At 37.9% G+C, this 26,408-nt stretch overlaps 1 protein-coding gene across 3 annotated transcripts in view; it reads left to right on the forward strand.

Moving 5' to 3' along the window:
- SAMSN1 (SAM domain, SH3 domain and nuclear localization signals 1) overlaps window positions 1-26,408 on the forward strand; it is an 87,585-nt gene that overhangs the window by 59,432 nt on the left and 1,745 nt on the right. For all 3 annotated transcript variants that reach the window (XM_068690767.1, XM_068690773.1, XM_068690778.1), the window contains 6 exons: window positions 10,390-10,461; window positions 11,043-11,198; window positions 13,222-13,342; window positions 14,770-14,921; window positions 17,237-17,443; window positions 18,439-18,589. In XM_068690767.1, the coding sequence (XP_068546868.1) occupies window positions 10,390-10,461; window positions 11,043-11,198; window positions 13,222-13,342; window positions 14,770-14,921; window positions 17,237-17,443; window positions 18,439-18,589 (859 nt within the window). The remainder of the gene's footprint in view (window positions 1-10,389; window positions 10,462-11,042; window positions 11,199-13,221; window positions 13,343-14,769; window positions 14,922-17,236; window positions 17,444-18,438; window positions 18,590-26,408) is intronic.

Genomic DNA, 26,408 nt, shown 5'->3' on the forward strand with positions numbered 1-26,408 from the left:
ACAGGCATCTTTCTGGTATGCTGAACATCAACTGCAAAGGGTCTGTTATTCCTAGCCATCATCCAGCATTTAAGCCAAAAAGAAAGCCCTTCTCTGGGACAAAGATTTTATTATCCATCTAACGTTTTGTGTCATTATGTCTTATGGATGGAGTTTTAGTTCTTGTCTTACCCTTTTATACCTTCATCTCTTTTATCATCTTCACAAGAACAACCAAGTAACCTGACATATCTGTCCTTGTTTTTCACGGGATGCTAAACAATTACTTACTGAGAATTTTAGGAAGTAGTGAGTTCCTCTTCTTGGTCATGTTGACCTCATTCAGAATGTGTGGTAAGTTTGCCGTTCTTTTAGGCATGTTGAAAGGTAAATGATACTTGGAGTTAGTGAAATACTTGAGTACTTGGGTTTAAGATTTTCTGCAGTGTTTCTGATGGCTTCTTCAGGGAAAACAGAAGCATTGCAGGACTGCCATTCAACTAGATAGCATAGAAAAGCTGTGGTGTAATTTCATGTTTTCCCTCTGCCTTTATGTTTAAGATCAAGATGGAGCTTTGTCACTGCCAGCCTGCAGTAACAAGATAAAGAAATCAGCTTCACGTAGCAACAACACAGCCAAATGCAGATGTGTAAAGAAGAGATGACAAAGTAACCAATGCAGCTGAATGAGTTTACAAAGCTTGACTCTCGGCTGCCTTCACCGGAGCAAAGCTGATGTTGAGCATTACTGCTCATGAATTGGTTTCATTCTCCACAGCTGCACTGTATTTCTCTCATTCCTCTTTCTGTCTGCCTCCTTTTAAAGATCATATGTTAAGTCTAAAAAGTGCTTCACAGAACTGAAAAGGGGACATGGTTCACTGATGGATGAAAAGCTCAAAGCTTGTGTAGTGAGTGCATGTAATAACTGATGATAGTACAGCAGTCATCCAGCTCTAACCCCAAGTACATGGCAAAGCTCTTCTGATATAGCCTGTTGGGGTACTTCCATTATTTTCTTCCTGTCTCTCTAATAGAGTTTATATTTGTTTGATTAGTGAGAGTCTCTTGGTCATTGTGCCTACCTGGAGAAAATGCTTGAAAACTATGTGTTTGGGATTTTGGATAGTATCTGAAGGAATGGTAGAAGCAAATATGTTCCTGCTATTCATGAAAGTTTAAAACCTTGTAAATAATGCAATCTCCTTTGCAGCCATAGGCCAGATTTGAGAAGAATTTCGAGTATGGCCTTGTTTTGGGGCTTCATATAACTTCTCAAAGCTTTCATTGCTACCTGTTCCTTGATAGCATCATCTCATTGGTGTCTCTCAATTATGCACCATTTTCCTGGTGGTTGTAAGAGCTTAGCCTCAATTTTGTCAGGCATCTGAAAGAAAATACAATCCAAATGTCTAGTGAATTTGTTTTTCGTGAAATGAAATCTTAGTCTTCCACTGAGCTGTGGTCATAGTAACCCCACTGCCACAGGGATAATCAAACAGAGAAAGGGGAATTGATGATACTAGATGGGTACCATTTGCCATATCCACTACCTGCGCTGAGCTGTGGATTGTATTTGTTCCTTTCTGATATAAAAATGACCTGAACAGAATCAGGATGCTATCTTGTCTTTGGAGAACTAGATTTATTCTCATCCCCACCACCACCCCAGGATTGCAGTGATAGGACTTACGCTACAAAGAGAGCCCAGAATCTCACATACCATATCACGTACACTAAGATGTATTCTTACACATTTCTAAATCAGTAGGAAACTCTGAATTGGAAACTTTATTTCAACTGGTCCAAAACAAGAAGCTCATTTTATTTATTTATTTATACTCAAATTTCTAACAAACATTTAGGATTCCCATGCATATTTTGTGCAAACAAGTATGTCTGGGTTTTGAAGCTTGCAAGGCTGCAATGAAATGCAAAGTATGTTTTCTTCAACTGGATAATTAAGATAACTTTGGCCATTTGATGGCAATAAGCCAACACTGGAGCTCAGCTTTCTGACAAGGGAGGATATATGAAGGAAAAATGCATGGTGACACTGGTCATCATTTTAAAGGAGCCAAAAGTTAACCCACTGTAATGAGTATAGTCTTTTGTTTGATTTTTATTGTTCTCCAAGATAAAAATAATGTAAATAAATGGATATATAGATTTGATGAAACACTAAAATTCACAATGACTGATGATAGATACCACACTAAATTTTGCTTCTCCACTGCATTGCATCTCCATTAAGGCAATTTCAGCTAATCTCACTATGGATTCATTAATCAAGTGCAGTCAGGATGTCTGAAGGGAGATAATGAGGGGAGGAAATTGACCTATTGTTTGGATCTTATTCTCCAGCAGTAAGTTTGTTTATCATGCTTTGTAATATTTGTATTCCGATAAATAAGTTCCAGTTCCATTCAGTTGCGATTAGTTGTCATAACAGATGACTAACACATTTCTATTTACTTGCAAGTTTGAATGATTCCTTAAATACATCAATTAACTTTGCATTCTCCTTTACATTACATACCTACACAGATTTCCAGCCTGCAGTATTAGTTAACAGTGAAATGGAAACAAGGTGGACCAGTAACATTTTACCTGTGTCATGTTGCCCCCTCTCCTCTCCACCCTTTAGCCAAAGGTACAAGAATCCACGGAGACAAATTATCAAAGTCTTTATTTTTTTTTCCTCTAAGCACTAACATCCTAAATCCATACTGCATTATCAGCAGTCTCTTAGTGACTTCCAAAATTTCTCCTCTAAAGAGTCTAAGAAAAGATTTGTTCAAGTTTTTACTCATTTTTTACTCATTTAGGATTACATACAGTATATCTGCCCCACATAAAGCTGTCACTATATTACTTTAAAAAAAAAAAAAAAGTTTAGGTTCCAAGAGCCCGGTGGGGTTGGAGACTGCTGAAGATGGGAATGTTTATAAGCTCTGTGATATTAACTGCAGCACTCAACCTCAGGTGACATAAAGCATGCAAAAAAGAACTTTCTGTCAGTTTTATTATTTCTAAAAAGGTTCCCCTTGAAAGAGAAGAGTGACCTTGCTCTGCTGAGCTGACATATGCCACTGAATTAATGGCTAAGCTTTGCTGTAGGGAAGCTTGCAGAAACATTACAACTCCAATGGCTGAGTTTGCTGTGAACATTAATCAGAGGAACCAACATGATGTATCAAACACTCATTTAAAAGTAATAAAAACTAACTCCCTCTCTTCCCTCCCTCCCCCCCAAGTTTCTTAGAATTAGCTTATTGTTGGTCATTACCTGTTGTCAAGGATAAGGCTGCAGGACTGCAGTAAAACTTGTACAAGGGTTTTCTAAAGTTTGCTTACTCTTCAAAAAACCAAACGAGCTTTTGAGACGGTCAGATTTAACCGTGACTTAGAGGTTACTTTTTAATCTTGTTTCCCTTTGGAAGGTCATCTGAAGGAATATCTTCTGCTCAAAATGTGCCTCTGCCTAGCAAGGAATATAGCAGCTGCATTTCATTCACGGTGACTCCCATGGGAGCAGGACCAGCTCCCACACTGTGCTTGAATGAAGTGCAAGACAGGCAAGGAGTCTCCTGATGCCACCGAAATGACCCTTGCAAGGGATCTCATACGGCTGTGGTATGACAGCCAAGTCACAGAGGCTCCAACCAAAGCATCATCCCTCCCACTGTGCTGCAGGGCTGGCCATCGGCAGCTGCAGCCACTTCTCAGCCATGCAGAAGAGGACAGCAAAGTCCTTGGACATGCTGTGGATCCCTGTGCTGTTCCACCTGTGGTCTTTGTACAGCATGATGTGGCAGTGGGGGTCCTTGCTGCCCACAATAACCACACAGAGGAGAACCCTGCCTCCTCTGGGAGGGGACGCTGACCAAGCAGCCTATTCCACTCCATGTGTGCAGGATGGGCTCGGAGCTCCCTGCAAAACTGACTCCTCAGGCACTTCATTCTTCTTGGCTCACCTTTTGGCACAGATATTTTCATCTTCTCTTAAAGCCCATCCTGCAGACCAACGTAATTTCTCTCACAAGAGAAATCCGACTGAGCCCTGCAAGGTCAGGGCCAGGATAACACCCAGCATTAATAATATCATGCTGTATAAGGAAGCAGAGAAAGGACTTTAATTGAAACAAGGCAATTCATTTTAAAAATACAAGAATTTGTATGCGAATTGCTGTGGTTCAGGAGGAGGAAGGTTCGGGAAAGAAAAGATGTTGTTATTTAAGGGATTAAAGACCAAAGCCTCCAGTGCTTATGCAGTGTTTAACCAGTCTTTGCTCACATAACGCTCCCCTTCACTGTGGTCACTGTTTTGTGGAGGGTGGATTTCCAAGCTTGTCCCTCAGTGTTTCTGCCCCTGTGTAAGTGAAGGATATAAAAGGATAACAGTGCAGTAGAGGTGCACATCATGCCAAGTCCTTAGCTGTCATTTTCATAGCTCCTCTGAGTTTGTCACACATCCTTAACCTTCTTTTAAAGTCATTTTCTTTTCATGGTTTTGTGTGCCACTGAAAGTCACTTTTAATTAAATGTCATATAAATAATAAAGTCTTAATTACATAATTATTGCCAAAACCTGCATGCATGCTCCCAGACTTGGCCAGGTTGCCAGAAGAGCCCTGGGAGTCTTTTCTCACTGGGGAGGGTGGGAGTGCTCTGCAACAACTGGGCAGCAATAGTGCTGTTTAAAATGTACATTTTCTCTATCTCCAGTAAAAGTTCCCACCCCACAAGGTGTTGAATGCTGTCGCTCACTGACCAAGCAACTGACTTTAGCAGTTAGTTGCTTTATCTGCTTTTCCAAGTCAAGAAAAAAAGGCTAGAAAAAAAAAATCTATATCCCCAGTCACAGACTCCAAACACTGATTGCAAGGATCCAAGTTCTACAGTGGTAAACAGAATTCAAAGAAGAGTTGTATCCCATCCCTGCTTGTATCTTTTGTAAAACTCAGCTGCAGAAAAGATATTGTGAGTGCCTTTTCCCAAGGAAAGTTTGCAGAAACGGGCCCCCACCCTGTGGAGCCCTGTACCCTTGCTTACCCTGCTGTAATGGCAGTGGCCCCTGGCTCTCTGCCCTGCACTGGGTGTCCTTGGGTCAGGTCCCTGGCTGCACCGCCTGCTGCATGTTGCCATTGGCTTGGGGCTGGTGCCTGCCAGGGGCATTGATAACAGGGCTGCTCGGAGTTTACTTACACGAGTTAAGTTCGTTGACCTGGGGGAGTGTTAAGTATGACAAACTTGTTATTTTACACAGCTTTCAGTTTCTAGTTATTTTCTGCCATTAAAATTAGGGTGCTTGCAGTGAAGCTTCAAGGCAGGAGCCTTGCTCAAAGCCCACCCTGCTCTCCTCACTCCCCACCTCCATGCAGACCACGAATAGTGGGCCAAGTTAACAACTGGAGTCTTTTATAGAGTCATTTTTAAGCCAGTTAAAAGTGCCATTTCAGTAGATTGCCCTATTTGAGTTAGCAAGAACAAGCTGTATCTTTTTTATTGCTTTTGACTGGTGAAGTACAAGGTTTAGGCCATGTTTCAGTGGGCTATAAAGTTATATTAATAGCTTGGTTAGTGGTCAGATGTTCTGTATGTGTAACTAATGTGTAAATAGGAAAAATCCCTGAGGTAGGGAGGTTGTGATGTCCTTTATTTTTTTTTTACTTCTTTGTTACACTTCTAAGTTACTGAATCATGTATGCAAATACTCATTCTTTATACAGAAGTGCAAGGGGATTTTGTTGTTGTTGTTTTACACAGAACATCCCAAAAGCTAAAACTTACTATCTTGCCTTCTGGGAAAGTAGGAGAGAATTTTCTTTGAATATTTGTGCAAGAATTAAGATAAGCTAGCAGAGTGGTTATATTCATCCCCACTTTGGTAGTTTGTTAGTTCATTCCCAGCACAGTATCCTGATTCTGAAGGGACTGGGAGCAGCTGAGAACAGGTGAAATGAATCAGATCGCAGGCTCCACTTATCACCATTGATCAAAGCAGCAAGCACAGACTGTCGTCTTGGGAGCTGCTGTGGCTTCTTCTGAGCAGAGAGGGAAGAATAGAGGTGTCTAAGGCAGGAGAGGAAATTGGGCAACACACTGAGCTCCCTTTTTGTTACTCAGTGACTGCATTTGCCCTTGCACAGCCTACAGGTCTGGGTAGTCTAAGGTTGAATGGAAGCTAAAAATGAAAATGCATGGATGAATTTGAAGAGATTTACTTGTGCAAAAGGGTCAGTACAAAGCCATTGCATCATGCTGTACTGAAATTCTGTTTTGAATAGGACTTGAAGTAAAACGTAATAAGCCAGAATTTCTCACAGCAGGGATAGAGATCTCTGAGCATTCTAAATTGTCCAAAGGAAGATAAGAGATGAATAGCACCAAGAATGATTATTTAGCAGGATGACCGCTGTCAGTTTTGGCTCAGAGTTTGTCCTTAGACATGGAGAAGCTCTGACTAGTTTATCGTAAGACCTACCTGACTTTTTTATGATATGCGCTATAATGGAAGGGTGTTTTATAACAGAAAGACATGTTTTGCAACACCTTTTTTTGCTGTTGTTTTTCTATTTGTATACCATACCCTTTTCAGGGGAAAATGATAGTCTATTTGCAGACAAACCAGATCACAAACTGCACACTGTCCAAATTAAGATAAATAGTCATTAGATGTTATTTACCACTTCAAAAATATTAAATAAAGTTCCCAAATTTCAGGGGACTGAAGATAAGGAAAAAGATTGAAGAAGGATTTAAAATATTGAAACATCTTTGACATTTTCCATTATGCTAATTAGGTATACCAGAGGGGAAAGGATAAAAATTAGTGCATTGACTTGAAGAAATTATTTGATCGGTCATTATGTGGAGAAATAAGTGTTCTCCCTTGGTCCCTGCCCATGCCTCCATTAGATTTTACTGAGCAAATTAATATTTGCTTAACATATCCACTGGTAGCTCTTCCATGAATCCAGCCAGCAAAATCACTTAATCTTATAGGATGCTGAACACTGGTATCAAAAGTCAATAGTGTATTTTCTCCTAGTAGTTTTGCATTTACTTTAAAAGCTTCCCCTCTGCTGGAAAAAAGGCCTGGGCGTATCTTCACAGGGTAGGTGTTCCCTGACACTAATGCAGTGACTGAAACTACTGAAAGTCATCGTCCTGCTCCCCTGCAGCCCATTGCTCCTAAATCTGCCTTTTGTTATCAGTATAATGGGGTTGAATACATTTTTAAAAGGTGGTAGCTATTGATTACTTAATGGAAAAAGTTAGTATAGAGAAGTGCTGAAGCAGCCCTATTTAGTACTCTCCAGTGCAACAAGACCATTATCTAGAAGAGTGGAAATCATCCTGTAACCCTTATTAATATTTAATAGGGATGAAACAACACTGAAGTATACTACAAAATAGCCCAAGGCTTCTGGCCACATAGGATATAAGGTTGTTTCAAGGGTCAAAAAAGAATAACTGATTTCCCTGTGCTGAAGCTGTTTATAGGTAAGACCAACAATAAACAATGTTTTTCCTCTTGTTCCTTTTAAAGTATTTGCAGCACATCTGCACTTTAATATACAGTTATTCCTACTAGACATCTTCAAGTGATTGAATGCAACAGAAAGGTCAGTGTATGTTTAGAGATCACTGTGTGAGACTATTTTATACCTTCCCAACGTTGCTGTGAATCCCAGCCTCCCGCTCCATGCTTCAGGGCACATTTGGCTGGGTTGACAAGCCAGTGAAAGGTGTTAATCCTGTCTAATAGAACCATAATCCTTAGGGCTGTGTTTTTATATCATACTATTGAGCTAACCCCTTGTCACAGGATATTTTTCATCTAGTTAATAGCAAAGTTCTATACAAGAATTTTAGATAAAATTAAAGGGTACAGTCTAAATGGTCCTTTTTCAACTTCACAGGGTAAAAATAAACAAATAAACCACAATGTTTACCCAACAGAGATTTTCTGTGAGATTACAATCAATTAAGAGCAGAGATGTGCAGTTTTCTTTTTTTTTTTTTTCACCTCAGTGAATAGTAAATGTCATTTTACTTGTCCAAAAATATTCACAAATCTGGGTCAGCTTCTTCAAATAACCTTTGGCTGAAAATATTTTTCAGGTGAGATAGGCCTAGAAATGTTAGTGAAAAAAAAAAAAAAAAAAAAAAAAGTGTTACTTTCTTCTCCTATCTGATTGTGCTCAGGCCTCTCCCACTGCCATGTCCACATTATTTATTTATTTATCTGGGGATGTGGGTGGTTGTTAATAAATAAGTGTAGGTGGAAAAACAGGGAAATGAAACAGTGGGGAGTTTTTGTTTTCAGTTCTGGTCCAGGAGAGGCAAATTTTCTTCTTCAGAAATAGAGACTTAAGACAAAGTATTTTCACGTGGTTTCTCATTGCTTTTCTTTGTCTTATTTTTTCCCCTCTGCAAACTATTTTTAGTTTAAAAGTGACTGTGTGTAAGTGATAAAGAAGCTAATACGTGTAGTAACCTTATGATTTATGAGCAGGGACAGAATAAGATGGGGTTCCTCCCGGATGGAAATACTCAGGGGAGGTGTGTGTGTGATCTTCATAGCTGGTATCATTTTGATGAACTCCTTCCTTAAGACCAGACTACAGCTGTGAAGACTGAATGTCAACTTGTCACCCTGTACTGCATCAGGAGTATGGCAGCATTACTGCTGAGTCTCTCAGAGGACTAACTACTGCCAGGAAAGGAGAGTGTACAGAGACAGGGCAGTGAACAACATGGTGACTTGGTGACTGTGGGCAGAGGGGCAGAGCAGGCACAGTACTGTATCAATACTCAGCAAGACCCCAGAAGCTGAAATTTTTACTTAGGCATCAGCTCTAAAAGGTCTCTGCTCTTCCAGCAATTCAGATCACATCACTTCAACAGCATTACTAACCCAGTCATCTGGATAGGGACCTGGAGGACAGGCACTGTAAGGGCAGCATTTCCTACAGCACTCAGTATTTGTGTTCTTCTGCTCCTTTTACATTTGTGGAGAGATTTCCCCTTAGTTTCACTGGAAGCAGGTTTATAACAGCATTTACCATGTCTGCAACACAAAAGTGGGCAATTGGATCAGCTATTAAACAAGCCCTTTTGTCCTCCTCTTTTCTTGCCGAATGGATAATCCACCTCAGTATCCTCTCAAGCTACCTTACCTGGTAGAGAAGATGTGAAAGTTGAAATGATAGCGCAATACAAGGAGCTAGCAGGTCCTTTTCAGGCTTGCAGATTTCCTGGATAACAGTGAAAAGAGGTAGCTGAAGATGCCAGGGGAAGGGGACATGACAGGCGTGTTAGAAACCAGGGGAAGAAGAAAAGAAGGCTCATGTGGCTGGGGGGAATATAAGCAATGGAGCAAGGAATAAGTTTGGTTGAAATCATGTAGGCAAAGTAATGGATGAATAAATCCAGAAAAGTGGGTAACCAGGTAGTCTGAAATCACTTGTTAAATCATTCAAGATGTGCAAAGAGTTTGTGGTTTGCTATTTAGTTCAATGCTGTTTTTTCTTTTCCTCCAGGAGGGATTTTGAACACGTAGAAACAAACTGAGATGATATTGCATTGTATAAAATAGTAAGCCCCACTCGAGAAACCTGACACTGCATTAAAATACATTTGTTTTGTATGTAAGGGTAAAGAGTTTTTAAAAAAGGATTAATTCCAGACTTAGCATTGAGTACTGGTGAAGATGTAAAAACAAGCCCTTAAGGACTCTGTATAGTTGATAAATATCCAAATTCTGTCTGATATTAGGAACAGATTTAAAGGCATCTCTGACTTGTCATCAACAAAACTGTGAGGCCTGCCTGATTATTCTGTTACTCCTCCACAACATACACAATTGGGACAAAATGCATTCACACTACACAGTGGCCCTTGACTATTCCTATTGGTAAAGAAGCCTGGACAGTTTCCACAGCCATGAAAGTAAACTATAAAAATTGAAAAGTTTCCACGATCATAACCAACTCTATGGCTCACACAATACTTTTGTATATAGCTTTTTATTTCTAAACTCATAGACATCAATTTAATCCAGAAGTAACTCACAGATATCTGTGTATTTTTATGTGAAACTGATGTAAAGAACTTGAATCATAGCCATTATCTAATTTGTATTTGAAGCGGTATTGTTTCTCTTATTGATTTTTCTGTTTCCAGCAGTACAGTAATACTTGTTTCCCATATAGTCACCTCCTTGTTTGTTTCCACTGGATTTTTTTGTTTCCGCAGTTCACGGTCCAATGACTTGAAAGGATTTTTTAATATAAATGGGTGACTTGACAGCCGTATTTAAGCCTTCAAAACAGAAAAATAAACAAACAAACAAACAAACAAAAACAACCAGTGATTCCAGGTTTGTCTTTTTCTTTACAGCGCACAAGTAGTTTTGGAAGCTTTGACCGTTTCAGACATCACTCAGTATCAAAGACAGATGATTCTGCTGAGGTTTGTATCAAATTTTTGCTTTCTTCAGATCTCTTTCCCATAACAGTTATGCAAAAAACATTGAGTAACTGTTGTATAAATTCTACACTGGTAAGAACTTGTCTTATGTACCTGGATCTGTCTGGATGATTGAGTTCTTGCCAAAATGAACAACAGAATCATGCTTAAATTTTCTTACTTTGGTGTGAAGATTAGAAGCAAGTTTTCAAAAAAGGCAAAAGAGCACTTCGTTTTGGTGTGTTCCCGAAGTAACCAACACATGCATGCAGACTACAGATGTGTCATTTTTGTTTTCAAACAACCTGTATAAATGCCCCCTCAATTCTTGTTCGTATTAAGGCCAATAAACAAAGGGAAACAACAATTCCAGAAAGATAGATATTTTTTGTTTTCTGTCATTTGCAGTGCAGGGGTGTGCTGCGAACCTCTTTAGGTATACTATTCCCCAGGAAAATGGCTGTGACTAACTTTTGTCATCCTAACTGCATTGGTGTCCTTAATATTATTCTGTAATTCTCATTCCTCTGCACCAAATTGTATTTTCTTGGTGAGTTGTTTCTTACAGTTTTATTTCAAATCAGGTATCTGAACTGGAGACTGTAAGTGATGTTGGAGATGCAGCACAAACCAAAGCAGCAAGTAATGGAAGAAGCCTGGGTAAGAAGATGAGAGCCATTTCCCTTACCATGAAGAAAAAGATGGGCAAAAAGTACATCAAGGCACTCTCTGAGGAGATGGTAAACATGGCTTAAGAATCTTGTATTTGGTGATAATGCATATGAAGTAACAATGTTATGTGCATTTTTTCCTGTTCTTGTTTCAAGCAGCTATCAGTTATTAGATTCTATGAAAACATGGTTAAAAGTACTGAATTAAAACAACTTCTAATATGTATGCTTTCTTTCATGTGCATGCTAATGTACACACACATGCGTGTAAACAAGTACAGCAGCACACAGTAAGGGCTCAAGTTAGACCTAGGAGTTTTACATCATTGAATTTTGCTTTGTCATCAAGGAGAATTTGTATAAGTATCATAAAACATCTCCTGATGTGGACACAGGGGAGTATTGGATGAACCCAGTCATCAGTCTGATACTCAGCCTGTACAAAACGCTTCATTGGAGAATTTATCTTTGAATACAAGATATTTTTCCAAAGTCCATTTTGTAGAGGTCAGCCAGCATCCTACAGCATGACAACTCATATGTTCTATCTGCTTTTATCTACTATGTGAAGCTATCTTTATTAAATATAAAAAACATATGATCTGTTTTACACACTGTAAACCCTGTTTCATCAGTATCTTTTGTCACTGAGTTCCAAATTTTAAAACACATAAGGAAAAGGATCTCTAAAAAATCTAGCTGGTGTGCATCCTATCTCATACATGTATCAACATCAAATAACTAGGAAAAATAAGCATGAAACTTCCCAACATGCTAATAAGCATAAAGTTTAGCAGTTTTGGAGGTCAAAGACAAGAAATCCTAATTTGTTACCTTAATTTGTATTTTTTGCTAAAATTCAGCAAGTTGCAATCCATGAATTTTATACTATGAGAAAGAAAACTCATAATTTCAACATTTATCTTCTGCACATTAACAGAAACCATTCACATGAAAGAAATTCAATGAATTAGCTGGATGGACTCACATATAGTGTGATCTTCATACCTGCAGTAGATGATGACCAGTGATATTGGTCCACTGATTAATCTATGACTTATACCGATGATTGGTGTAACAAGCTCTGTCCTTGCTGAAAACCAATATAGTCTTTCATTTCAGTGTTATGCCTTGTATGTAGCTGTATGGGTCTCCGTACATGCAGTCATATTTTCTTGACATCCATCAGTCACCTGATGGATGATTAACATTTCCGTAAACGTGACGTAACATCCTAAGTGCAAGAGAATTTAGAATGTGATGCACATTGAGAATGTGACGCACATTGAGAATGTGATGCAATCTGCTGAAGAAATTCCTTCTTTTGAAAGCTCAGCATTATTTCACTTAGTTGTTACATCATCCCTAAGTTATCTGTGCCTGAAATACAGGCCTTCTTGTTTTGAATTTGTTAAGTGTATAAACTGTGATTTCTGAGGTGTGATTTAATTTCATGAATTCCAGGAACAGATTTCATACGCCATTAGATTTTGTGAGAGAAAAATGTATCTGTTACTTCTGCAATGCATGGGATTCTGAGGCCAATGTGTAGGTTAACCAAGGTAGTGAGTATGGTGCTAAAACATACATGTATTGATGCTGTACATATGTGCAAGCCATCTCTGGAATGCCCTTGCTTGTGTGCCAGCAAAATCAAGTGCCCATGATTTTCAGAGGCTCAGTACAAAACATAGATGTGTCAGCAAGGCCTTCACCATGAGCTTTCATAATTAAAGTTTATATTTCTTCCTCACAATCAGAAAAAAACATCTTATTTGGCTACCTACATTTTTTTCATTATAAGCCTTTGTTCGCTGTAATATATTGCAGTCTTCTGAGATGAAGAATCACTTGAGAAGAAGTGAAATTACATGAGTGGGGCAGAGAGGAGATAAGTGATTTCTCCAAGATCATAGTGTTGGGATTGGGTATCCTTAGTACTAGGCATCAACTCCTAAAATGCTTTCTCTCTTAGAGTAGTACTTAATAAAATGTAGTTATGAATAAATCTCCAAGTGCAATGATGATTGAAAAAAAAAAAAAAATTTTGACTAAAATAAATCTTAGGTTAACATCTGATTTTTCTTTAAAGAATGAAGAAGAAAAAGATGACAGTGATCCTGGTGGTGGAATACACACTGAGAAGGGCTCCATAAAAGCCAGTGACTCTATGGAAAGTCTCTACAGTCTAAACAGTGGTCAGAGCTCATCCAGTAAGTACAAGATACCCATACTTCTAATTCAGTATCTGGTCCAATAGTGTTATTGCTTAAGTCTGAGGTGTCAGACCTGGTGATCAAAAATGTGGTAGTAGACAGCTCTTCAGTCTGGCAGACAAAAATATAATCTGATCAAATGGGCAGCTAAAGTAGATATGCCTGAAATAACCTGACTGTTTTTAAGAGTGTTGATATTAAAAGAAGTAAAAATATAATAACACTAACAAAAACAACAACAACAACATGGATTACAGTGAATTATGCTGATACATACCATGAATGTTTCTTGGGGGGTAGCACTGCTGAGTTGCAGTTCCTGGGTGCAACCACACAAGCATCCTCTCTGCAGATAGTGGCTGTGAGTTCATTTTTCACTCTGTGGATGTGAGACAGACAATGTGAGATGTCTGTCTGAGATGACGGGTGATGGGAGCCTGACTGGGCAGCTTCAGATCATGATGCAGAGACGCAGTCTACTTCTCTGAAATCCCACTGAACCCCCACACCCAACTGAGTATTCTCAATTGGAGGATGAATGAATCTCTGAAGAGAGGTCGAGTTTGCCTCCACATATCTTCAATTGCTCTGCTATGGACAGTCCCTGGGCAGCAGGTCACAGCTGTCCATGATGATATTGCTGTGCTGTCACTGCAGACATTACGTGAGCTATAAGTGGGGGCTTGAATTGCAGTCCTGGCCGTTTCCACTTAGTTGTTTATCTGGCCCTGAGATGGAGCTGTGCACTTAAGCAATCACCTCAAACAAAACCATTTTTATGATCATTTTCTGTGATGTGATTTGTGAAAATTATATATGGGAGTTTACTTCCAACACACTGCTGCTCTTATCTAAAAACATATTTGGATGGGATATTGCAGAGCTTGCTCAAATTTGCTTGAATTACTCTGCTGATATTTTATTGCTCAACTGGGATAAAATGACAGGCAGAAATGTTGATAAGATTAAAATTTTGCTCTGCAATGCAGGTTCTTTTGATGTTTTAGCTAGCTCTGTAATGAAATAAAATAACTTCTACAGTACTTGTTTTCATTTCTCTGAATAAACAGGAGAAGTTCAGCAAAATTAATTCTCTAAATTGCACTTTCAGAGTACATGTTATTAATCTGCAGAGGTAATATTTCAAAAAAGTCTGCAAGTAAAATGTGTAGTCTATTAGTATCATCACCAGAAAAAGATTATTTTAGGGAAGATGTTAATGAAAGATCTCCAACCTATATTCTTCAGTCTGTAGTAGTATGCTTTTTATTTAATGTATTTTTCCTGGAATGTGTCAAAACCTTGTGGAGTATGCTCTTTCTTAATTCTGTGCTTTTGAAAGCCGTCCTCTCTGCTGCTGTGCAGAACTGTATGTCTGGACACTAAGTGCAGGAGATCTCAGCTTCCACTTGATTCTCTTTAAGGTGGGGTGACCAGCTGCTCTGATGGAACAAGCAACAGGGATAGCCTTAGGTTTGATGACGAAGTCCCTTACAGTGGGCCGTTCTGTGGTCGAGCTAAAGTGCACACCGACTTCACACCAAGTCCTTATGACACTGACTCTCTGAAAATTAAGGTAAGACAGCTGTCAGGATTTCTTCTTTTCCAGTAAGACCACGGTAGGCATGTTTTACATGTGAAAGAATATGCTTGCTAAAACATTTTTAACTGTTAATCACATGCATCACTCTAAAAGCAATACAGATCTGTTTTTGCAGTGCTTCTGTAATGACTTAGTTTAGACAATTGATGCTAAGTCAGCTGCTGCTAAAGGCTTTTTAAGGCATAGGCCTCCAGGGAGGTATCTCATCAGTACAATATTTCCTCAGAGTAAAACACATGTTGCTTCCCTAGAAGATCTAAAGTAAGAAAATCTAGAGTCTCATGGGGCATGAGACCGAGTTCCCTCTCCAGTTAGATTGTATCAAGATCTTGGTGGCACACATTGTCTTTACTGCAAACAGCTCACTTTTTCATTTAGCCTTTATTTACTCACGCTTTTGAACTATGAATTTTCTCTGGCTCTGGCATCATAGCAGGGGTATCCATGCTGTGGGAGTGAGAAAAAGAAGCTCCAGACATAGGACCAGTTCAACACTACTAAAAAGGTCCAGCCCTTTTCTTCTCCATCCATGCACAGATGCATTTAATATCATCATTCTTCAGACTATTTGCATCTGTTATCTCTTCTCTAAAGGAAAATCTTTCTTTTCCCTCTCTGTAAACACCTTCCTATCCAGATTGTATCCTTGCCTCATCTTTTTATCTTTTTCACAGCATCTTCTTGTCAAAATCCTCATATGTATCTCACTGCAGTCTCCTTCCTTTTCTCTCAGGCCTGTATTACAGCAATTGCTCTGCAAATATTTGCAGTTTCCAACATTTACCCTCTACTTCTACACACACCTAAGATATTTCTTTCAAAACAGTTTATCAGGTAATGAAATAGCAAATTTCTGCTGGCTCACCTAGGTTACTTTTAAAGTCACTAAGGTGGTGTATTTTACAGTTAACAACTAATACTTAAGTTTGAAAACCTCTAAGAATATCACAATAAATTTCAGTGCCCTGAATCTGAATTAAAACTGCAGTTTGCCTTAGAGCTACCTAATCCTGATGTGCATCCATATCTAAAGTTCTTGAGCCCTCCATAAGTGTGTAGAATAATATATATTGTTATAGAGTTTTAAACAAATGTTTGTTTAGTTCCCATTTCAAACATGTTCATAGCTCTAAGCTTCATATTCTAATGAAATCAGGCCATTTAAACATTGTGAATTTCATACTTGGGTTTTAACCAAACTAGGGTGGCAGCTTTACTTGCATTTTCTTGACCAGACCAGAAAACATTTAAAACTCTAGGAGTTGTTAAAAGATATTTTAACAAACTGAGTTTGATTTTTCTGTTTTGTAACAGAATGACAAATTAAGTGTGTATGTAGGGATTTGTTGTAGAACTCTTTAAAGACTTCCAGTGGTTTTGTAAGTTCTATAGTATCTGACCAGAAGAGAGGACTCAATTTTACTGTCATGGGAGCAAGTTGCATAGAAGGTATGACTTTTTTACTACCAGAATTACTCAGAATGACTGTTGTGCTGAACTGTGATGTCAGTTCCCACAGCTTGGTGAGAGCACCTTTATCAACAAGCCTTCCTGAAGTTGCTGTGTTGTCACTCTTTTTTTTGCACTTGCTTTTGTGAGTGTATGCACAAGCGTGGAGAACTGAAGCTTTTAGTTCTGTCTGCTAAGGTGTTTCTACTATTTTCCCAGTCAATTGGGTTAATAATAATGGGAAAATTTGACAGTCCTTTGGGAAGGACTGACAGGAAGATATTAAGGGAGTTAAATGTTCTTTATTGCCTTTGAGAAATGTAGCCAGTGTTTCTTACTGTAAAATGGGTAAGAGTTCACCTTTCATGTAGCTCAGCTAATAGTTTTTGAAGACCCCTGGGATGATGGATAATAAGATTATTGTGTTAGTGGTTTAAAGTGAAGGAGCCAGGTGAGAAGCTGTGTAAAGCATGTATTTGGAAAATAACCTCACTGTGATCTCTTGCTTTTTGCCGAAGCTATGCCTGGTATCCATTGCAAAAGTTGCTAGCAGGGTGAAACTTACACGTTTTCAGGGTCCAAGTGAAACACTAGAAGTTGAAAGGTGCTGCTTATGCTCACCTCTCCTTCATGGAGCTTTGGAGATAAGGTCTAGCTCCATTTTCTGTGACTGCATTTTTCTGGGATTTTATAAAAGCAAAGAAGCTAAATTTAGGTCATATTAAAAAGTTACTTCACACTGTCTGGTTAAGATTCTGTGCTGGTTTTGGTGCATAAAGGAAAATTCACATATCACAAACCAGATGTGTAAGCAGTATTGTGCTTTTTCTATTTTCTAGAAAGGAGATATTATAGATATCATCTGTAAAACCCCCATGGGCATATGGACAGGCATGCTGAACAACAAAGTAGGAAACTTCAAGTTCATTTATGTGGATATTATTTTGGAAGAAGAAGCTGCACCCAAAAAGATAAAGGCTCACAGAGGAAGCAAAAGGGCCAAGCCTAAAACGTTGCAAGAACTCTTGGAGTGTGTCCATCTGCAGGTCAGCAAACATTTCCCTGTTGTGTTTGAAATCTTTAATTTCTTTACACTTGGGTTTCGATGTAATTTACAGGCAGTTGTAGAATGGCAGGTTTCAGCAGTTTTGAAGTCAACAACGCAAGTAAGTTTCATGTCTGTTTCTTATCTGATGTCAGTGGTTTATATAACTGCATTTTACCACAAGATTTGGTTAAGCCAAAAGGCTCCATGCAGAGAGGCACAGTGATGACTTGTCAAGTAACTTGCCTGTAATTGTGTGCCTTGGGGCAGGAGGTGCGTGAGTATGTGGAAATCTCAGGACTGCAGTGTGACCCAAGTGACCATTCAGAATTTAGGTTTCTAATTTTGTATGATCTTTGGGAGCAGTATTCTTTTTGCCCTATGCTCATGTTGTGCCTCTCTCCCTCTCTGAATCACTAACTCCTGACTGAGTTTAAAATCATAGTTAGGTCATGAATTACATGTAATATTTTCATTAGCTGTTACTGCTTTTTGTACTGATGCAAGCACTCCTAATCCTGGAATAGATACAGAGTTTCATATTGTGTTGACATACAGCTGAAGGGGGACCATGTGTGACACAGCATGGCTGAGGGCTCCCTCAGTTTCTTACACTCACATTTTTATCTGAGGGCTCTTTCTGCACTCTACACCAGAGGCTTTCCTGGACCCAGTATGGAAGGCACTCTATTGGGTTACCCGTGAAAGTGCAGAAGGTCAGTAGATTAAACCATTTTTGACAGATCTCTATCCTGACCTAATCTGCTGCCAAGGTCTGGCAGGCAACTCAGCCACAGGTGCTGGGATGGCTGAGATGACGCCAAGATATCTCCACCTCTCTCATTCTCAGTCTAGTTTTGTACAAAAGGCAGGTTCATCAGACTGAAAAGTGGAGCCCATTCAACCTGATGAAAAAGTAAAGGAGAAATTGTTCCTATTCATCTACTAAAAAATACTGATTGTTTACATGAGAGATTTGCAAATTTCTCTTTGTAGGAATATGCCTCAACACTCTTGCTAAATGGCTATGAAACTCTAGAGGACTTAAAGGATCTACAGGAGAGCCACCTGATTGAATTGAATATTTCAAACCCAGAAGACAGGACAAGATTGTTATCAGCAATTGAAAATCTACAGGACTATGACAGTAAGTGTTTAAACTCTGACAATCATGTGAACATTTTAACTGGAAAAAAAAAAAAAAAAAAAAGTAGTGGTCCACACATTGATCTGTTTAATGATTTTTCTCTTAAATATGAAACATTGAGTTTGGTGGTTTCTTTATTTGTCCAGACGTCTAACTGTACATCTCTTCTAGACACATACATGATTACTATACTTGTAACACATGCATGATTTAAGATATCCTGCTGATACATCCTAAACTAGACATTGACAGCAACTATTGCTTGAGAGCAACCCTTTTTAGGACTGTAAAACCAACCCCCAGAGCGTTTAAATGACTTGCCAAAAGTCACAAGGTCTGTGCAAGAGCAGAAAATTAAATTTCCCAAACTCTGGGCTAGTACTTAAAAAATAAATAAAAATAAAATAATAATAATAATAAAGCAGTGAGGTAAGTACTAAAAAAAATAGAGCTACAAAGAGAGTTACAACATGAATTTAGGTCAAGTTCTGAGAAACTTTAGCTAAGCAACTGCAGATACTCAGGAAAAAAAAAAAATGTTTTCTTCTCCACTAATATTTGTGCAAATTCACCCCTATCCTGACCAGTTACTTCATCAGATGTGTATTCTCAATTGAGAAGTATCTGAAAGAGAATAAAAGGATACCTGGAAGAACAGGTATCCCTGTCTTCCTATGTTAATATCAGGTCTTGTCAGCTGTCCAGTTTTTCTCTCCTCAGCATAGGTAGCTCTCCATTTGTCACTCCAGCACATGTACATACATATGCACATACCTGCAGGCTCACATATATCCTAATCTTTCTGTACATTAATTCTGTACATGGGTTTCTAAGAATGTCTCATCCATTCAACATTCCCTGCAGATGTTCTCTAATCTACCCTTTGGTTTCCTTGTATTTCACTCTACTTTTGGGTTTTTCTGAAACCCATTTCAATGTACAGTGTTTCCTGTTCTCTTAATCAGCATCCACAGAAATGTAAGTTTCTTGTAAACACATTGGAGAAACATTTAAAAGGTTTTCTTTGCCCAGCAGGATCAGTACTTATTTCTTATCAGTACTTTTTGAGAAGAGGGACTAGAAAAGGACTCTTGCAGTGCTGTCTGTGTAGAGGTAGTGATTGAAAGAATGAACCTGGGACAGAAAAGGTTACATTTTCCAAGAATTGTGTTGCATGCATCCAGCTAGAAATCATATGAAAATACATTCATTTCCTTAATTTTTCCATGCATTGAGCATATGTATCTTTATGTGTACTTCCAAGTAATTAGCCTTGCCACATGTTCTTTTATTGCATATGTTTTTCTATATCAATATTTAACAAGAAAAAAAACATTAATGAAAAATGATAGATTGTAGTTTTACAGAGTTCTGCATCAGGGTGAAAAACAAAACCAAAACATAATGTTTTTTATCATGCTATGCAAGTGTCAAACTATTCTGCGGCAGTGAGGCTATGGTTTACTATTTATACTTCTTGTATAGCAAAAAGTGTTGCAAGACACGTAATATTTTTAGAAGATGACAACAGGGTTCTCCTTTTCTGAAGATGTGTTAATAACTTTATGTTCTACATAAACCTGTGCAAGAAGCAAATCTGAGAAGGACATGTCCCATACACTGAATATTAGAAAATTCACCTTAATTACCTAAATAGGGTTCTTCCTTGTTGGCAGCATGGGATTAAGTCACTTTTCTCCAGGTAAAATGGTAACCCTGATTATGTCTGTATGGCAGTTTAACACTTTAAATTCTTATAATGGTTCTGGATAAAATAACATTAAATCTTACAAAGTGGCCCATGCTTCAGAATCAGTGATAACACTGTGGTTTTTGATCAAGAGATGAAATGAATATTTGTTTCACATTCACTTGAGATAGGTATAAGCAATCTTTAGAGTATTAAAGTTCAATAAAATAATTTCCCCAGAAATTATGAATACTCACAGGGCCCAAAATTAAGACATCTTTAGATGCCATCCCAGTTATAAGCATTCATTTCAGTCTGGGTGTCATAAGACTCCTGTATACTTTAAGGTAAAACACAAATAAATAAGGTCTTGGTTATATAAATAAGCATACTCTCTTGAATAAGGACTGAATCAAATCCTTCCCTCATCTGGTTGTCAAAGTCTGATGGTGCTTATCACATGACCAGTAGTGACAGAAAAAAAATTAACAACCTGCTCTGAAAAGGATGATATTAAAGACTAAAATTGATAGAAGTCATCTGTTAAATAGCTATAATGAAAGATGGGGAGTCAAATTTGGGCATAAGCTCAGCATGTGTCTGACCTTGTCCAAATCATTTGACCTCTTTGTGATTCTGTCAACCCAATTGGAAAATTGGGTTGAAAGAGCTGAGTGCTATTGTGAAAGTGAATTCTGCATCTGAACTGAACTTTCCTAGGTCAATATTTTTTTTCCTAAATGAGCATGACTGAGTCCAGCATAAATGATTTCTTAATTAAAATTGATTTTCTGCATTGCTTAGAAGTGAGCAGCATAATTACCCACAGTTACAAGGTAATCTGTTTACTGGCCAAAAGTAAATCTAGATAGAAGTTCAGTATTCTACCAGGTAAAAGTTCATTCTCTTTATAAGCTTTGTGAGAGAAAATAATAAACCCATAGATCATATTTACTATTCTAATCCCATCTTTCTCACAGAGATTGGAATGGTTCCATGTCTTTGCATTAGATCCATGCTTCCACAAAACATGTGTTTGATTAATGAATGGAGTCTCATCCATGAAGATATGCTTCAGAGCTGAAATGCAAGGGTTTCTGAGTGTTTGAATAATACTATTATCTGAATACTATAGTCTAATACTATTCATAAAAGCCAAGTATCCTGGAATGTAACCTCATTTTACTTGATTCTACTATAAATGTAATGATAAAACATGATTTTATATTTCTTTAATGCAATACCTGATATTCCTAAATGTCCAAATGTCTTTAGAGGGCTTTTCATTTCTTCTTCCTTTTTTTTTTCTTTTTTTTTTTTTTTTCCCTGACATCTATTTTACATTATACTAGGTGGTTTCTTCATGCCACATACCTGAGACTATATAATTCATGTTGCAGAATAAACAAACAGATATTGAGTTTTGTAACAAAAGGACTTACAGCAATTGTTTCCACATTATACACTTCTTAAAACCACCCAAAATGGAGGATTTTTGGCAAGAATATTTTCATCTTACATTTGATTTAGACCTCAGTGAATTAAAGAGTAAAGATTTTACACATCTCACATCAGGAAATAAAAACTGAGTTTTATTTAAGAAATGCTACCAAATAGTGTTTTATTTTGTTTTTTAACATTTTTTCCTTCATGGTACTGTGCTATATTCTTTCTACCTTTCCTGTGTGTCAAGGCCCAAATTCACCATCTTCAAGTGCTTCATGTAGTAATACTATTCTAAAACTGCAAGGTCTTTGAAGCACCTCATGACCTTCTCCACCCCCCACAAATATCTTTTTATATTTACTCTAAGTTGATCAGACCTATATATTTGGGGAAAAAACATGATTGGTCTGGGGAAAAAAAAAAAAAAAAAAAAAAAAGACCTTTTTCATAAGGTATTTCTTAATAGCTTTTCATTCTTCTCCCAGATGGCTTCTAGACAGGAGATGGATGTCTGTGCTTTTGTAGGATGCCATTTCTAAAGTGAAGCAGTTGCTGAATGGTTAATGAATAAAGTAATAAAATAAGTTTGCAACTTCTTTCTTGACTGCTTCCCAGGACACACATTTCTGGATGTGTGAAATAGGCTTGATTCTGTTCTCACTTAGATGATGGAAGTCAAGAGGTTCATTCCTGAAGTCCAGTAGGTTGTATTAGTCTGAAACTATTTAGAGCGAAAGAAGAATTAGACTTCTTTGAATATGTGCATAATGTTCATGTATAGGGAAAAAAAAGGGGGGGGGGGGGAAACATATGTGCAATCTTGGGGATAATTATCTTACCCTTATCTCCCCAAATCCACTTCCTTAGCATGTTCTTTTTATCTAAGTGCCAGATCATACTCTAAGTCCCACTGTCAGTATCACATAAGGTTTGTTTCTTATTTATTTTATTTGGACAGCAAAGTAGCTGATGATACAACTTTCAGTTCTCAGTTGTATTCCTTAAATGAAGACCTGGCGTCAAGAGTTCTACTTACTGAAGAACTTACTAAAGGCATACTAAACTAATTTACAGCCTTACTAAAGGCTGTCTCTTTAAATCTGTGAAATTACACAATATCATGTAAAGGTCAAATAGTGCTGAAAGATGATCTCCCTTCCTTCACTGTGGTAGCTGCAACCCTTTGACCTGTATGTAATATTTCCATATTCTGGGAAGCTCTCCCTTGCATGCATATTAGTACTTTTCACTTTTTCCAGACACCTCTGTTTGCTTCCTGGTTTTAGAGAAAAATAAGCTTACTTCTGTTTTCAGCATAAAGTCTTCTCTCATACTTGTTCAGTATCTCTCCCACTTGTATTTTACTCTGAGTGCTGGAGAATCTTTGCCAGCGGGAAGAGAAGGCCCAATTGATGTCAATGCAATGTCTGCTATTGAAAGCAGAAGCTATGTCATTGACTCATCAAGTGCTATTTTTCACCTTATGTGTCTGTAAATATCCACTAAAGATTTACTCCTTTGATTCTCTGAAGTATTGCAGATATACAGACCCCCTTTGGGTCTTTCTTTTTCAAGAAGTATCCCTGTTTACTGCTTTACAATGATCCTTTCTGAGTTTGGTGTGCTATGAGTTTTTGTTTCATCTTAACAGTGGTCTAACGGGTACAGGCACTCCAGGTTGATAGGTTGACCTCCTTCACACCTGGCTAGGAGGTCTAACAACAGTTTTGAAGATGCACGTCATTCTAGTTACTTGTTCAGCTGTGCTGTACTGTGTCATCTTCCACGAAAGCACACAAGTGACTCAGCCTAAAGCTGAGTCCCATTTCACCTTCTGGGCAAATCTCATGAAGGCAGACTTGAGGGCATGCTCATGAAGTACAGCTTGCTGCTGGGTTGAACTTTTTTTTTTTTCTTTCCTAAAACAAAATCTAAGCTTCAACCACTCATTTGGACATAATGGCACTGGAGTCAGTGTGACCTCAATACATTCTTGAATGCAATTGCCTTAAACCTAAGCTTAAAGTGCTTTCCTAATCAGGACTTTAAACTGATTAAAAAGAGGGGAAAAGCTGGTGAAAGAAAAAAAAAAAATCTATCTCTGCATGTGTTATGCGCATTTATGTCATTGAACAAAAAAACGTTCAATTCCAAGGTCTAAATCATGAGGAAGATACATATGCATCATCACACATCCATTATCGAGTCTAAAAGCCTAACATTTTTTTCAGTCATCTGCATATAACACTGCAGTCTAAAGTAGGACTAGAATATGTGTCAAAATGATCCTTATTTTGGACCCTTCTGGCCATATCATAGACAACAGTGACTAAAAGCTATATATCTTATATGAAACTGCTTCGTTGTAGAAAAATAATAGAACTTCCATTTGTTGATAAGATAGTGGTTTCTGATGATTCTGCAACATTTAATGGCAGTTTAATTTTTATCAATTCATGTTTCCCGTGTATTGTATCTTTCTTCTGATGTCCAAAAGATTAAGACGGTAAACTTACCTTTACTAATGGGGAAATTGAATATGTATTTGTTAGAAGAAGGAAGGAAGTAGAACTGGATGTGAAAACCAAAAGCTAAAAGAAATTTTAACCCCCCCCCCCCAAAAAAAAAAAAGTAGTTGTTTATTTTTTTAGAACATCTAAAGCTGTATGCTATGCTTATTTATAATACTCAATATCCTGTTTAAGTGGTTTAGTAGATACTGCATAATATTTAAGTTGCTCAAAAAAAAAAAAAAAAAAAAGAAAAACAACTAGATTGATTTCAGTATTTTCTTCTTAAATATGATTTTTATTTATTTTTTTCTGTTTTGAACAAAAAATAGAAAATATATTTTCACTTTCCCAAACACCTGAGCATTATTGTTTTTCAGTTTTCAATGTAACAAAAAAAAAAATCTTCTAGTGAGGAGACAGAAGTTTTACATTTCTGTTTCCTAAATGTAAATTTGTTATTCTTCTAAAACTGATCTAAATTCAAATTAAAAACAACAACAACAACAACAACAACAACAACAAAACTCAGTTTCCTGCTTGCTTGTGTCTCTGTCCCTGGAACACACAAGGGAAAGACACTGCTACATAATAGTGTAAGATATGTTTTTCACATAGGAACTTGCTTAAGCTACCACAACCATTAACAGAGCACTACTGTAACATTAACCGAAGCAGTTGCTTTTTTCTTTTTTTTTTAATCCACTAGTTACTTGGTCTTCTTTCCCACTGTAAAACAAGCAAAGTGGATAGAAATTCCTCTTTGACCTTGAAAATGTAAACAGGATTAACACTTTTCAGGTCACTGCTTGCCTGGGCAGCAGATGATGCCCCAGAAGCTGATGAGAGTCCCAGCGAGTGGCATTAGGGCTTGTCAGGGATTACAGCAGAGGGAAGGAGAGCCCTGTCTTCAGCCACCGAGGAGGTCTGCATGCAGCCACCAGCTGAGTTCTGTCAGCCCACAGCAACCAAGGGTCATCCGGGTCCTTTTGGCACCAGTGGGATGGGTGTGAGGAGCTAATGACACAGTTTAGACAGGGCTTTACTGGGGCATCTGCTGCTGTTTGGGCTAAACTACTTCTGTTGCTACTAATAGCAGCAGTAATACCTTCTCTGGTGTAATTCCTTTTGTAATTCCTTACTGACTTAAATCAGAAATCAATTGGACCCTATGCGATCAAGTATTTTCCCTACAGATATAACATTTGACATAGCAAACTATGTTCTGTAAGGTGAGAGGAGATCAAACAGTTACAGATATCCTCTGAAAAATCCTCTGAAAGTTTCCCTCTGTCATGCAAAACAAACCAAACAAACAAACAAAAAAAGTGAAAATCTTTCTCATGTTGCAAAAGTTTGTAAGGTCTAATAGCTGAAACAAGTATCTGTAGAAATTTTCCTTTTGGGAATTTTATAATCACATGCTGCTACCCTGGAACTAAACTAGATTTAGACTTCCAGGAAGGATGAAATCCTTCATGAACTAGGACTTCCATACTGCCTGTATTTGTACTGAGACAACTTAAATCTGACCAAACAGTCAAAGCAAACTATTTAACCATGGAGCAACAAGTCAGGTGAAATAAGGGAACTTTCTTTACAAAAGCAAAAGGTACCATTTTTCAGAGGATTAAAATCTGAGGTAAAACCATTTATTCCTTTAAGATCTGTTCCTCATGCTTTTGAAAGTAAACCACAGTTTGAAGTAAAAACACAGTTGTTGGACAGCAATAGGAAAAGAAAGAGAATGGCAGGAAGATTTTAAATCTTAAACCTTGTTTTCTGAAGAAATTTACCATGAGTAAACATCATGTATTTTACAGCCAGAAAATATGTACATGAACTTTAACCACAAGATACATTAGATTCATGATATACAGGTATATCCTGTCTGCAACACACCAGCTTGTTGAGCTCAGTTGAGAGGTCTGCCGATACTCCTCCTGAGCTGCAGATTTTTGAGTTTGAATAGATTAGTCATGCAGCAAGCTAAACAAGGACACATTATTTGCAAGATTTTCTACTTCTACTTAGTTTTGAAACGGTGTTCAAAAAGCATATAGCAAGAACTAAGCATCTAAGCCTTCTCTGAGGCCTTTGTGTTTTGGAAAACACCCTTTTGGCTACCAAGCTAAGTTTAGGAAGTTTCCATCAGCCAGCTACTCCCACTGAA

The sequence above is a fragment of the Anas acuta genome, chromosome 1, assembly GCF_963932015.1.
Source record: "Anas acuta chromosome 1, bAnaAcu1.1, whole genome shotgun sequence".
In the NCBI taxonomy this organism is placed as follows: Eukaryota; Metazoa; Chordata; class Aves; order Anseriformes; family Anatidae; genus Anas; species Anas acuta.